Source organism: Garra rufa, chromosome 4 (genome assembly GCF_049309525.1).
Source record: "Garra rufa chromosome 4, GarRuf1.0, whole genome shotgun sequence".
NCBI lineage: Eukaryota > Metazoa > Chordata > Actinopteri > Cypriniformes > Cyprinidae > Garra > Garra rufa.
In genome coordinates this window covers 10,413,910-10,427,166 of record NC_133364.1, presented here as the reverse complement: position 1 = coordinate 10,427,166, position 13,257 = coordinate 10,413,910, and the positions used below count along the sequence as shown (strand labels likewise).

Sequence of the window (13,257 nt, the reverse complement as noted above, 5' to 3'; positions counted from 1 at the left end):
TAAGAGCCAGTGGTGTAAACTTTTGAACAGAATTAGGATGTGTACATTTTTTTCTAATTGTGCCTAAATATATATTTTTTATTTGGTCTTGGCCTTATAAGACACTTACATGTTCCCCAGAAGACAAGTCAGTTCAATTTACCCCAATCTTCAAATTTCAAAAGTTTACACCCCTGGCTATTAATGCATTGCTTATCCTTCTGTAGCATCAGTGAACATTTGAACCTTCTATAATAGCTGCATATGAGTCCACTCGGTTGTCCTCAATGTTAAAAGATGTATCTCAAAATCATACAGTTATTGTTGGAAATGGTTCAAATAAACAAAAATGCCGAAAAACCAAAGAATTTTATGTTAAATACCTTATTCAGGTCAGTACTAAATAAAACATATAATGCATTTTGTATGATCCCTGTTATTTTGATAAAATTATTAACAATTTTTTCTGCAAGATGTCTGTAAACTTTTGACTTCAACTGTAATTGAAAATGTCATGCTTAATTTAATGTGTTACATTCTGTTTGTAATACTTCTGGAATTTCTGAGTGAAATTAAATTCTACACAATTTGCTTAATGTATCTGCTATACACTAAAAGCCACAGATGTTTCCAAATTCAATCAAACAAACCATTTGCTAATTCATTTTACAAATGTAAATTTGACATCAGAGCCTTGCTCAAATGACCTCCATAAGTGAAAGCGCAAGTAGCGGTGTGAACCATGGGTAATGAGGCACCTGTTCCTCATTATGTGCACTCAGACTTGAAGTGGAGATGTTCTGAAATCGGTGGCATCGTAATGAGACTTACTTTCAATAAGTTTTTAAATACAACAAGTGAGATTAAAGCATTGTGTACAAACCTTTGCTTGCATCTCTGGTTCTCACTGATCACAGCTGACTCATGAAAACCAGCGGTTGCTTCATCACTGTTGAAAACCTTGAAGCTGAAACAATACAGATTAGAACAACAAGTTGGAAATTTCAGCTATGGGCAAGACTTCCGGTTTATTAGCCATTATAACGAGAAGAATAACAAAATGCAGTTAATGGTAAAACTGTTTGCACTACAAACCAGTGTGTTCATACTTAAGACAATACATTCAAATAATATGCTAAGACACACCAATTTGCAATATCAAGCAGTTTTGTACAGCTAAATATGAATGGATGTCGATTGGACCGGAAGTCAACCCATTAAATTTACAAATGACCTAGCATGCTCTTATGAAAAATTAGGTGGATATGAAATTTGTATTTTAAACATGACAGGATCTAATTCAAGAATTTATTAAAGGTTTATCATTAAGAACAGTCGGGGTTCCCTATAAATGAGAAAAACAAGGTTATATTTGTCAAATGGAAAACCAAGTACCGGTTTATATAAATATGTGACCCTGGACCACAAAACCAGACTTAAGTAGCATGGGTATATTTGTAGAAAAATATCCAACAATACATTGCATTGGTCAAAATTATGGATTTTTCTTTTATGCCAAAAATCATTAGGAAATTAAGTAAAGATCATGATCATTTTGTAACTTTCCTACCATAAATATATCAAAAATTAATTTTTGATTAGTAATATGCATTGCTGAGTACTTCATTTGGACAACTTTAAAAGCGATAGTCTCAATATTTCGATTTTTTGCACCCTCAGATTATCAACGGAAAGCTTTCAGATTCCAGATTTATTCAGCTTTCAGATAATGTATAAATCTCAATTAAAAAAAATAACCCTCAGGTTCACATTCAATTATAATTAGGGTACTAAACCCGCGGAATAAAAAGACTTTGACAAAATGAAACTAAACAGAACTGAATAATGATAATATTACCCTTTTTATAATTGAAGACCTTTGTAACATTATTACTGTTATGTTCTTGTTAATTGCTATGAAGCTACTTTGATTAAATCTGTAATGCGGTCTCGGTCGCTTCCACTGAGGGCGCGCACCGCGCGTACTTGGAGTGACTTGTACCAACGTTGGTTAGGGGCGTGCTATTGTGGTGGGAGAGGGCGGCTCTTGAGCTTGCCGCCCTCTTGAGTGGGGGCTGGATTTAAGGAATGCAACACTTGTCGGGCACCATTCCTTACCTTTGCGCGTCAGATCACCACACTTGAGGCACACCAGAACATGATCCGCGTCTCTGAGACTTAAATGCATCAGTCCTCTCGAGTCTAAGTGTGCTCACTTGAAGACTCTGCAGGGGATTCCCATCCATCTGCTGCCTTTTACGCACGAGTATCTGTGCGCAATGAAGCTCTGGGTAGCGCGCACCTCTCCACATACCTGAGAGAGCGCACACGATTTTACGCATGAGAATTTCAAACACAGGTCGTTTCCAAACCCAAGCATGGGCAACGCGTCGAACCAAACCATGGCGAACAACGACACTGACCCGTTCGGCAGGAACGAAGACGTGGCCAAAATGGAAATCACGGTTTTAAGCGTCACCTTCCTCGTTGCAGTGATTGGAAATCTGTGCGTTCTGCTGGCCATGCACAACACCAAGAAGAAGAGCTCCCGCATGCACCTGTTCATCAAGCACCTGAGCCTTGCAGACCTGGTGGTGGCTTTCTTCCAGGTTCTTCCACAGCTCTGCTGGGAGATCACCTTCAGGTTTTACGGACCTGACTTCCTTTGCAGGATTGTCAAGCATCTCCAAGTCCTAGGGATGTTCGCGTCCACCTATATGATGGTGATGATGACTCTGGACCGCTACATCGCCATTTGCCACCCTCTGAAGACCCTCCAGCAGCCCACGAAGCGCGCATACATCATGATCGGGTCCACTTGGCTCTGCAGCCTGTTGCTCAGCACCCCTCAATACTTCATCTTCTCTCTGAGCGAGATCCAGAACGGCTCGGATGTGTATGACTGCTGGGGACACTTCATCGAGCCGTGGGGCATCCGAGCCTACATCACCTGGATCACCGTGGGCATCTTCCTCATCCCTGTCATCATCCTCATGATCTGCTACGGGTTCATATGCTACAGTATCTGGAAGAACTTCAAGTGCAAAACCAAGAAAGGCACCCCGCACAGCACTAAGAACGGGATGATTGGAAAGGCTTCTGTCAGTAGTGTCACCATCATCTCAAGAGCCAAACTAAGAACAGTGAAGATGACTTTCGTGATTGTTTTGGCGTACATTGTGTGCTGGGCTCCGTTCTTCATCGTGCAAATGTGGTCAGTCTGGGATGAAAACTTCTCCTGGGATGGTAAGTTGCCCACATGGTTACAAATGTAGATACGCACAATATTAAGTTTAAAAACAATTGAAAGTGCTTTGGGTTGATGTTATAAACGTTAATTGTAGTTTGTTGGCGCAAACGACGACGGTTAGTCTTTTGTCGCTCCAGAGCAGTTAAAACCAACGGTAAGCATCTTAAAGATGTTTAAACAAAACACGAACTATTTTTCTTATATATTTGTGGTGTATATAATTTAAAAAGCTTTTAAAAACATAAAAAAGTATATGTTTTCGACGTACTGCACAAAACAACAACAACTAAACGTTAGCTGCCTGTTTCTATGAATACCTCCTGAGCAAATGCGATTTCCGGTCGCAAATTTTTTACTGTTATTTAACTTTTGTAGTTACTGAAAACTTTTTAAAACATAGCCTACATCTGTATGAAAAAAATATATTTCAAACCAGGCAATCGTAATAAAACTATGCTGAGTAGGCTAACAGTGTAATATATATTTGCCCTAATTCTGGCAATTTTCACAATACTAATAAGGTGTAATGGCAAGCACCTCCAAAAATAATTGCATACATGGTTTTAATTTCCTTGCTAATGAAAATGCTAATGTAATTTATATAATAATTAGAAACCACACTCTTAAAAAGACCAAACAAGACAGAACCAAATAAGATCACACTGTGGCTGCTGAAAAAACCCCAGCTAAAACCAAGTAGTTGGTCAAGCTGGTTTTAGCTGGTTGTTCCAACTGGTTTACCAGCCTGACCAGCTAAGGAAGTGGCCAAAAACCCCTCTAAAACCAGATAAGACCAGGTTAGAATCACCTAAGCTGGCTGGCTGGTTTTAGCTGTTTTCTTTTTTCAGCAGGGATGGGCTCCAGATTCACTGTATTTTCCGGATTAGAACTTACATAAATTTATCCAGGAAGATCTTATCGGTTTCTCAGGGGATTCTTCTTTGCATTCCATTAGCATTCCTTTGAGATTACAGGATACTAAGGTTGTATTACTGTTTTTTATTAGTATCAGTGTGTATATATGTGACCCTGGACAACAAAAACAGTCATAAAGGTACATTTTTTGAAATTTGGATTAATACATCATTTGAAAGCTGAATAAATAACTTTCCATTGATGTATGGTTTGTTACAACTTTTTTGAAAATCTAGAATCTGAGGGTGCAAAAATAAAATCTAAATATTGAGAAAATAGTCTTTCAAATGAAGTTCGTAGCAATGCATATTACTAATCAATTTAGTTTTGATATATTTACAGTATTAAATTAACAAAATATCTGCATGGAACATCATCTATACTTAATATCCTAATGATTTTAGCATACAATGTATTGTTGGCTATTGCTACAAATATACCTGTGCTACTAATGACTGGTATTGAGGTCCAGGGTCACATATACACTGTACCATTGCATAATGCTCTTTATATAAAACTAATATTGCCTTATTGGAAGTTTGCCTTCCAATCTGGAGACATGCTTGCACTCCATGAAAGGAAAAAATCATTGATTACATAATCTAATATTTTGTTGTTCATAAGTCTGAGAGGGCATATTGATCTATCATTTATTTACACTTGAAACACAAAAGAACTGTGCACTCAAGAGTACCCAAAAAGTAATTAACTTTCAGAAGCAAGAACACCAGACTACTATTATTTGATTATATCTGTCAAAACAGATTATAGTTCAAGTAAATATTATTGCTCGGATGTAAAAAGAAAAGAAGGTTCTCACCAGTTCAACTACCAGTTTAGTTTTGATTCTTCATTTCTCAAAACTATTGCAACCTGCAACCTTTCAGTTACCAGTGCAAATATTTAACCCCAAGGCTAACCACTCAATCATTCTCTTTTCCAGATTCTGAAAATGCAGCGGTGACTCTCTCAGCCCTGCTGGCGAGTCTCAACAGCTGCTGTAACCCGTGGATCTACATGCTCTTTAGCGGCCACCTCTTCAATGACTTCTTAGCCTGTTTCCCCTGCTGGAACAGACCCCGAAACACGTTACACAAAGAGGACTCGGACAGCAGCATCCGGAGGAACACCCTCCTGACCAAGCTGGCTGCTGTCCGGACCAAAGATGGGTTCGACCCTTGGAGAGACCCGTGCAACTCCCGAAAGTCTAGTCAGTCTTTAGGGCTAGACCATTCCCGCAAATCCAGTCAATGTTTGCAGCTTGACTGTTCACGTAAATCAAGCCAGAGCGTCCCAATGGAGTCCTAGATGGGGATAAACCAAGAGACTTGAACATGAATGTACAATAAAATATATCTACTAATCTGTTTTACTATAAATAATGAGAATTTATTAACAAAAGAGTGTGCTTGTATAGGTTCCTTACTCAAAAAATATGAAACATTCATGGTGAATGAGATTTTGGTTGTCTCATAATCTACACTGAATGAGTTTTGATTACCTAAAATGTGTTCATTCTTAATGATGCATTTATTTTACAGCACATAGTGTCGTGTTGCACTTTCCATTTCTGGTTAAAGTCTGTGACTTCAGGTTTGTCTTTTACTTGTGTTTAATATTGGTGAGAGAACTTCAGCTTAATTTCTGAAGTTATTTGTTTACACTGATAACAGAAAGCTCTTTATGACTAGGTGGGAGCAAAGAAAAGAGTGTATCGTGAGTGTGTGTACGTGTCAGATTATGACTGACTAAACAATATTTTATTTCCGCACTGGTGTATAACTTGAGCTCTGTCTTGTATTGGTCGTGCCAAACTTTAACTGAGCAAAATTGAAACAGCTTTGTCTGGTGTATAAAAACATGTGTGTGCATGAAAACTTGCAACTTGTTGTTTCAAAGTAAGAACATGTAAATAAAAAAATATATATCTTAACAAGAGCAAATAAAACATGCCAGCTACGAACAATCTGAGTGTGTCCAGTTTGGTTAAAAATAAAAATATACTCATCTGCAGGCCATCCAAGATGTAGAGTTTGTTTCTTCATCAAAAGATTTGATGAAATGAAGCATTGCATCACTTGCTCACCAACAGATACTCTGCGGTGAATGGGTGCCGTCAGAATGAGAGTGCAAACTGTGGAGAGTGCAAAAGTAATCCAAAATGTTTGTAACTTAAAACATTGCTTTAACTAAAATACAACTCATCTATTTATAACATTGCTTTTTCCACTGAGATTGTCCATCATCCTTATAACACACAGGCTCCAAAAATGTTAGTTTGACACGTCTCTTCCAGATTCAGATGTATTATAATAGTAATAGTGGCACTGAGATCAAAGAAGGATGGAATATAAACTTAATTAAGTTATTTTTACCGGCCCGCTGAGCTGTGGGAGTAATTTTCCACTGCGCTGACCAGTGTCTGCAATCTTGGTTGCATAACGTGGGACCAGAACGCACATTTATTACAGAGTAAATCTTCCACAGTTGAGGTCAAAAGTTTACATACACCTTGCAGAACCGGCAAAACGTTAACTATTTTACCAAAATAAAACGGGTCATACAAAATGCATGTTATGTTTTATTTAGTAGGCCTGAATAAGATATTTTTACATATAGTCCACAACTCATATGCAACTATTACAAAAGCTTCAAATGCTCACTGATGCTTCTGAAGGAAAAAAAAAATGCATTAAGAGCCAGGGGGTGAAAACTTTTGGAATTTGAAGATTAAAGTAAATTTAACTTATTTTGTCTTCTGGGAAACATGTAAGTATCTTCTGTAGCTGCAGAAGGGCAGTACTAAATGACAAAAAACATGATATTTAGGCAAAATAAGAAAAATGTACACATCTTCATTCTGTTCAAAAGTTTACACCCCTGGCTCTTAATGCATTGTTTTTCCTTCTGGAGCATCAGTGAGCGTTTGAACCTTCTGTAATAGTTGCATTTGAGTCCTTCAGTTGTCCTCAGTGTGAAAAGATGGATCTCAAAATCATACAGTCATTGTTGGAAAAGGTTCAAATAGACAAAAATGCTGAAAAACCAAAGAATTTGTGGGACCTGAACAGTGGGTAGTTTAACTGTTCAGAACTCAGGGACTCATGAACAACTATAACTAAAAAAAAAAAAAAAAAACACAGCTGTGGATCATTCAGGTAACAACACAGTATTAAGAATCAAGTGTATGTAGACTTTTAAACAGGGCAATTTTTATAAATTCAACTATTATTTTATATTGTGGACTATATGTGAACGTCTTATGTGAAATATCTTATTCAGGTTATTTAAATAAAAAATAACATGCATTTTGTATGATCCCTCTTTCTGCAAGGTGTATGAGAACTTTTGACCTCAAATGTACACTGCATAACTCACTATAAAATATCAAACCAAGTGACATCTGCAACAAGATGTTTTTTTTTTTTTTTTCAGAACAAACTTCACATTTCTAAATTGTTATTGCATTGATTGTTTTACTAAATGCTCTCAATGTGATTTAGCGGATGTATGAAAACAAGCCTTGTATAGGTTATTTTACATCTTCAGTTTCAGTGCAGGTTACATTTAAAACCTTCATCTCCCACAGCTTTTTCTTATCTGTTTAAAAAATGAAAACCCTGATGGCTCCAAACTGCAAATCCCAGTCTTATCGACAGGTACATTCTGGCTAAGCCGGTATTTGAACAAACCTTGTCACATAATGCTGGTTTCGGACCTAATCACAACCACTAGCAAGCAATCAGCGCTTTACTATAGGATTGTAACTCAATTGACAGGTAATATCAGGCTCATCTTTTAAACTAAATGTTGTGGATAGATAAAGCCAGCTTTGTGAATGAGAGGAGAAAAAAGGTTCTTTGTTTTTTAGGCAGCAAATCTAATAAAGTCAAAGGCCATGTGGACTTAAAAAGGGAAGTTTCACTAAAGCAGGTGCAGAAGCACAGACAAACACAAACAAAGTGTGTTTCCACGTTCATTTTTCTTTTTAGAACCTTTGACTGAAGGATTCTTTGATGAGCCAAAAATGATTTCTCAATGCAATTTTATGAAAACACCCTTCTGGATGTCTCTGTCACCTTTAATGATAAAGTGAGGGAGGCATTGAGTATTTCATTAATGTGTCACCTTCTCTTCAAACACTCACATTAGTTCTCCGGTCGTACCAGGTCTGTCAGCTTGCTGGCGTAATTGGGATCGCAGCGGTCGCCTTGTCCTCACATGCCCCTGAAGAACAAAGAAAGGTTAGATAAGTTCAGGTGAATGATGAAACATTCTCTCTTCTCTTCATGTCCATTCATAAATGCACTGTATTAAGGATAGGAGTGTTGATTTAAAAGAATATTCTGGTTTGCCACAGAAATGTATAAAGGTAAACCAAAACGTGTTGATAATGGCAAACTATTGTGTCCACAGACAAAACACTAAATTGGCGTTTCAAGGATTTCAAAGAACATTACTTGTTTTAAACACAATCAGTTTGGATGAACACATTGTTCTATAGCTTCAAACGTAAACAATATGTTACATTATTTTGCAAGGTTGCCAGGAAGGAAAGTGCATTGTTTAAGACAGGAAGTTTAGCTTAGGGTTAATGGAGGAGAATCCAAAATAGAACAACTTTCATCATGCATCTTAACTGCTGGAAGCCTTCCTGTTGAGCTCAAAGTGTAGATGATGAGAATAAACTCAACTATAATTCTCATACTCTGCATACCTTCTAATGGCTTCCTCTCCAGCCATCTGCATCTTCTTCACCTCACCCTCTCCACCTGTTTCCCCTCATTATTTCAGTTTTTTTCATTAAATGCTACAATTCAGCCACGATGCAACAACATCGTGACATAACAAGAGGTCAGTCTTAAACAACAGACATTTTAGAGAGACTATAGTTATTTAATAGTTCATTTTTTGCTCTGCCATTAAAATTATTCTGTTCATTATCATTTAATGAGGCATGCACTGAAACGGCTCGCTGTGAACAGAGCTGTTTTTGACAAGGCAAAAAGGTCGTTTTACATGACCATTGAGGATTTTTAAGCAAAGTGCACCACCAGTCAAACGTTTTTGAACAGTATGTATTTTTAAAAGTCTCTTCTGCTCACCAAGCCTAGATTTATTTGATCCAAAGTACAGCAAAAACAGTACAATTCTGGGAATCCTATTTGAATAGATTTTAAAACATAATTTATTTCTGTGATCAAAGATGAATTTTCAGCATCATTACTTTAGTCTTCAGTGTCACATGATTTTTCAGAAATCATTTTAATATGCTGATTTGCTGTTCAGTGTATTATTATTATTATTATCAATATTAAAAACAGTTGAATACATTCTTTTCAGGATTCTTTGATGAATACAAAGATCAGCATTTATCTGTTATAAAATGCATTTGTATGAATATGCAATATATACAGTAAATATATATATATATATATATATATATATATATATATATATATATATATATATATATATATATCAAAGAAACCTGGATGTACTCAGCTGTTTTCAACATCATAATAAACATCATTTTCTGAGCTGCAAATCAGAATATTAATGATTTCTGAAGCATCGTGTGACTGGAGTAATGATACTAAAAATTCAGCTTTGAAATCACGGGAATAAATTACATTTTAAAAAATATTCAAATAGAAAACTATATAAAATATTTCAAATCCAAATAAATGCAGGCTTGTTAGCAGAAGATGCTTCTTTAAAAACATGATAAATCTTACTGTTCAAAAACTTTTGACTGGTAGTGTATGCTGCAGACATTTTCTGAAAACCCTAAAGAATCGTGCAAACCTGTGGAAAAAATGGGCATCCGATGTCCCCTGTAAAATCTTAAGGCAATTCTTCTCTTCCGGCATCCCTCGCTTCATTCCTTTCTCTCTCTGGCAACCCCATGCAAATTACATCATTATTTCTCCTACTTTGAGATAGGCATCACCATCTCCTTGTTTATTTTTCCACAGACCCTCTGTGTTTATTCTGGAATCTGTCTTTGCATAATCCTCCATTACCCATCTGCCCAGGGCTTGTTTTGCTGTGACACACATTTGAAAAGCATTTGAAAAAGCAAATGACATTATTTGTATATATTATTCAATAACAGTTTTCATGTTACTTTTGTCTTTTTCCTCTTTCTGTTTTTTTTTTTGTATAAACTTTGTAGCTCTCTCATTTCATTCAAAACAGCAGGACAGTAATAAAATAGATTGCTAATAAGACAGATTGTTATGTAAAGTCTAGCTGACAGGTTGTTCTCTCTATCCATTCTTCAATGTGTTTTTTTTTCTCTCTAAGTTCAGTGAAGGAAGTGTAAGCTGTCGTCACCTCAGAGAAGAGCTGTCTATAGATGGAACCCATTGTTTTTCAATGTATTTTTTTTTTTACAGACACAGCATGAAGCGGGTTTTCAATTACGAAAGCCAAACCTTATTTTAATCACATGTCATGTCAGTTAAGACTCAGTCTTCTAGATGTTTGCTTAACTTTGAAGGTAACCTTAAGTTTGCCCTATATTTCATATTTCTCACATTACTTTAAGTAAGTTATTGATTTAATACTACATCACGGAACAATTGTGACCCTGGACCACAAAACTAGTTATAAGAGTCAATTGAAATTGAAATGTATACATCATCTAAAAAGCTGAATAAATAAGCTTTTCATTAATGTGTGGTTTGTTAGGATAGGAAAATCTGGAATCTGAGGTTGCAAAAAATCTAAATATTGAGAAAATTGCCTTTAAAGTTGTCCAAATGAAGAAAAATATCTTCATGGAACATAACCTTTACTTAATATCCTAATGATTTTTGGCATTAAAAAAATACAATGACCCATACAATGTATTTTTGGCTATTGCTACTGACATAAACTTGAGTGAGACACGTTTATGGCGTGTCTGTAAAATCATTCCTCATTTGCTATGCCTCTGAAAATCCCGAATCCTCATACAGACTTTTGCTGACCTCTAGGTTTCACATGAGATATTACAACTTGAACACAGTTAATGGACAGTAGATGAATATTGCCTTTGAAACCAAATTATTATATTTTATTTGCTCTTTAGGTTGTTGGTTAAAAATAAATATAAGATTGCCACTGATAGCTTCCATACTAGCATTTTCAAATTTCACAAAATAAACAATTATTACATTGTAGATAATATTCTTTAAGCGTTTTTTATTTGTTTAATGTCAACCGCAGTCATTTGCTACACTACAAGAACATATTAATGTTGTAGCGCTGGGCAACGATTAATCGCGATTAATCACATATTCATGGGTACCAAAGACGTCACTTCCGCTATGCTCGCCGCCATGTTTGTGTCCGATATGACAACAGACACAGCGCATCTCAATGAGATTTAATAATAAATTGAAATAAGAAATTACTTTTTACTACTACTTCCCACACTGTGTGTTTGACTTGATTGTATGTTTAGGACAAAAAGTGTAAATTGTTGTGAACGTAGTCGCTCGATGAAGGCTTTAACACCTTGAAGAATCCTCTGCCGGCTGGTCACTAACTTACTTCACAGCGAACGGGACTCGCGCTGACGGCACTAATTCCCACAGTCCGCGCTTAGATGTCGGCAAATTAGTTTTGGCGAATGCAAAAAAATGAGATTATTGAGCATAAGCGCAACATCCAGCAAGCCAAGAAAACATAAAATATACCTGAGGGAAGACGTCTTTCACGTCTTGTGTATTCCTAAAACTGGATCTCATTATTGAAGCACAAATTCAAGCACCAAAAGCATGAGATTTCTTTATTTAAAATATGCATTTTTATTCATTCAAGCTATATGGCTGCAATAACATTTTAGTTTAATTTAGTTTATTACACCACTTGTGCAGCCAGTCACAATTCACAATGGTACCATTTACTTGGGACGATGGTTTGTGTGTAACTTGTGTGCCATTTTTGTATGACAAATCATTTTTAGAGTAATTGTACATAAATAGTTTTAGCAAAACAAATATGATTATTTTTGAGAACCCTTTTACATGTATATACTTTACTGCAGGCGTTGCAATGACGAACGCTATGTAGTACAATAGTTTAGCGTTTATTATTTAATTTTCATAATTCACTAAACACCGCATAGCCTAATCTAAAACACCTTCAACTATAAAACACTCTTGCTCTTAAGCCAAATGAAAACAAATAATTTACGGCATCTGGATGTACTGTAAGTCACTATTCTCTGCATTAGCACTGTTTTGAACTTGCTCTTTGAATGCTTTCTTGTTTACTAAATCTTTGGACTTACGAGTTGATCGGTTCAAAATGATGTAATCGCAAAAAAAATGTTTCTTTTCATTTTAAGGCATTATTTTCGTTATAATGTACTGATTCACAATCTTAGTCAATATTTAATTATTATTCCAGTACTTTTATTGTGCCGAAAAAAAAAACCCTGCTTTGGAAAGCACCTGCGTGAATGACACCGGTACGCTATATGCATACCGACCCACTTCGAGCACTGCTGAGATCTAATAAAACTGTTGTTAGTTTTTTTTTTCTGATGACTGTTTTTACAGCTAACTGAACAACATATCCCGGGCATATTGTATACTTGTTGTGAACAGTCTGGGAGTTTTGTTGATCTTCCTCTGGTAGTTGCGGCTGCTGTGACCATAGACTGAAACAGGTAGCGCGGACACAAAAATGGCGGCGATAAACTACAGTGACGTCACATGGAACCTATGGATAGAATAAAAGTTTTGGTTTACATAATTTGTGTGTACTGTAATTATGTAAATACACACAAATGCATGTATATATTTAAGAAAAAAATATGTTATGTTTATATATTAAATATATTTATATAGAATATAAATTAATATAAATATATGCATGTACATGTGAATACATATTTTCAGTATGTACACTGTGTGTGTGTGTGTGTGTGTGTAGTTATAATATATTTATTATGTCTTTATTTAGACATAATAAATATGCACGGTACACACACATATATTATATAAACAAAAACTATTATTTTGGATGGAATTAATCGTGATTAATCGTTTGAACAGCACTAGTTGTAATGTATAGACTATTTATCTAAATATTTAACATTTAATAATTTATTATAC

At 35.8% G+C, this 13,257-nt stretch overlaps 1 protein-coding gene across 1 annotated transcript; it reads left to right on the top strand.

Annotated features, from left to right (window-relative positions):
• The first annotated feature begins 2,111 nt into the window (after positions 1 to 2,111).
• On the top strand, positions 2,112 to 6,110 carry avpr1ab (arginine vasopressin receptor 1Ab). Its single transcript, XM_073838037.1, has 2 exons — positions 2,112 to 3,225; positions 5,088 to 6,110. Exons 1-2 carry the CDS (start codon positions 2,358 to 2,360, stop codon positions 5,450 to 5,452), a joined length of 1,233 nt encoding a protein of 410 aa, XP_073694138.1. The 5' UTR covers positions 2,112 to 2,357; the 3' UTR covers positions 5,453 to 6,110.
• Positions 6,111 to 13,257: the final 7,147 nt, after the last annotated feature.

Excerpts from the sequence above, each read along its gene's own strand:
- avpr1ab (XM_073838037.1), top strand. The coding sequence starts at position 2,358 with ATGGGCAACGCGTCGAACCAAACCATGGCGAACAACGACACTGACCCG. Across the intron at positions 3,226-5,087 it reads TGAAAACTTCTCCTGGGATG|ATTCTGAAAATGCAGCGGTG; the intron begins GTAAGTTGCCCA and ends TCTCTTTTCCAG.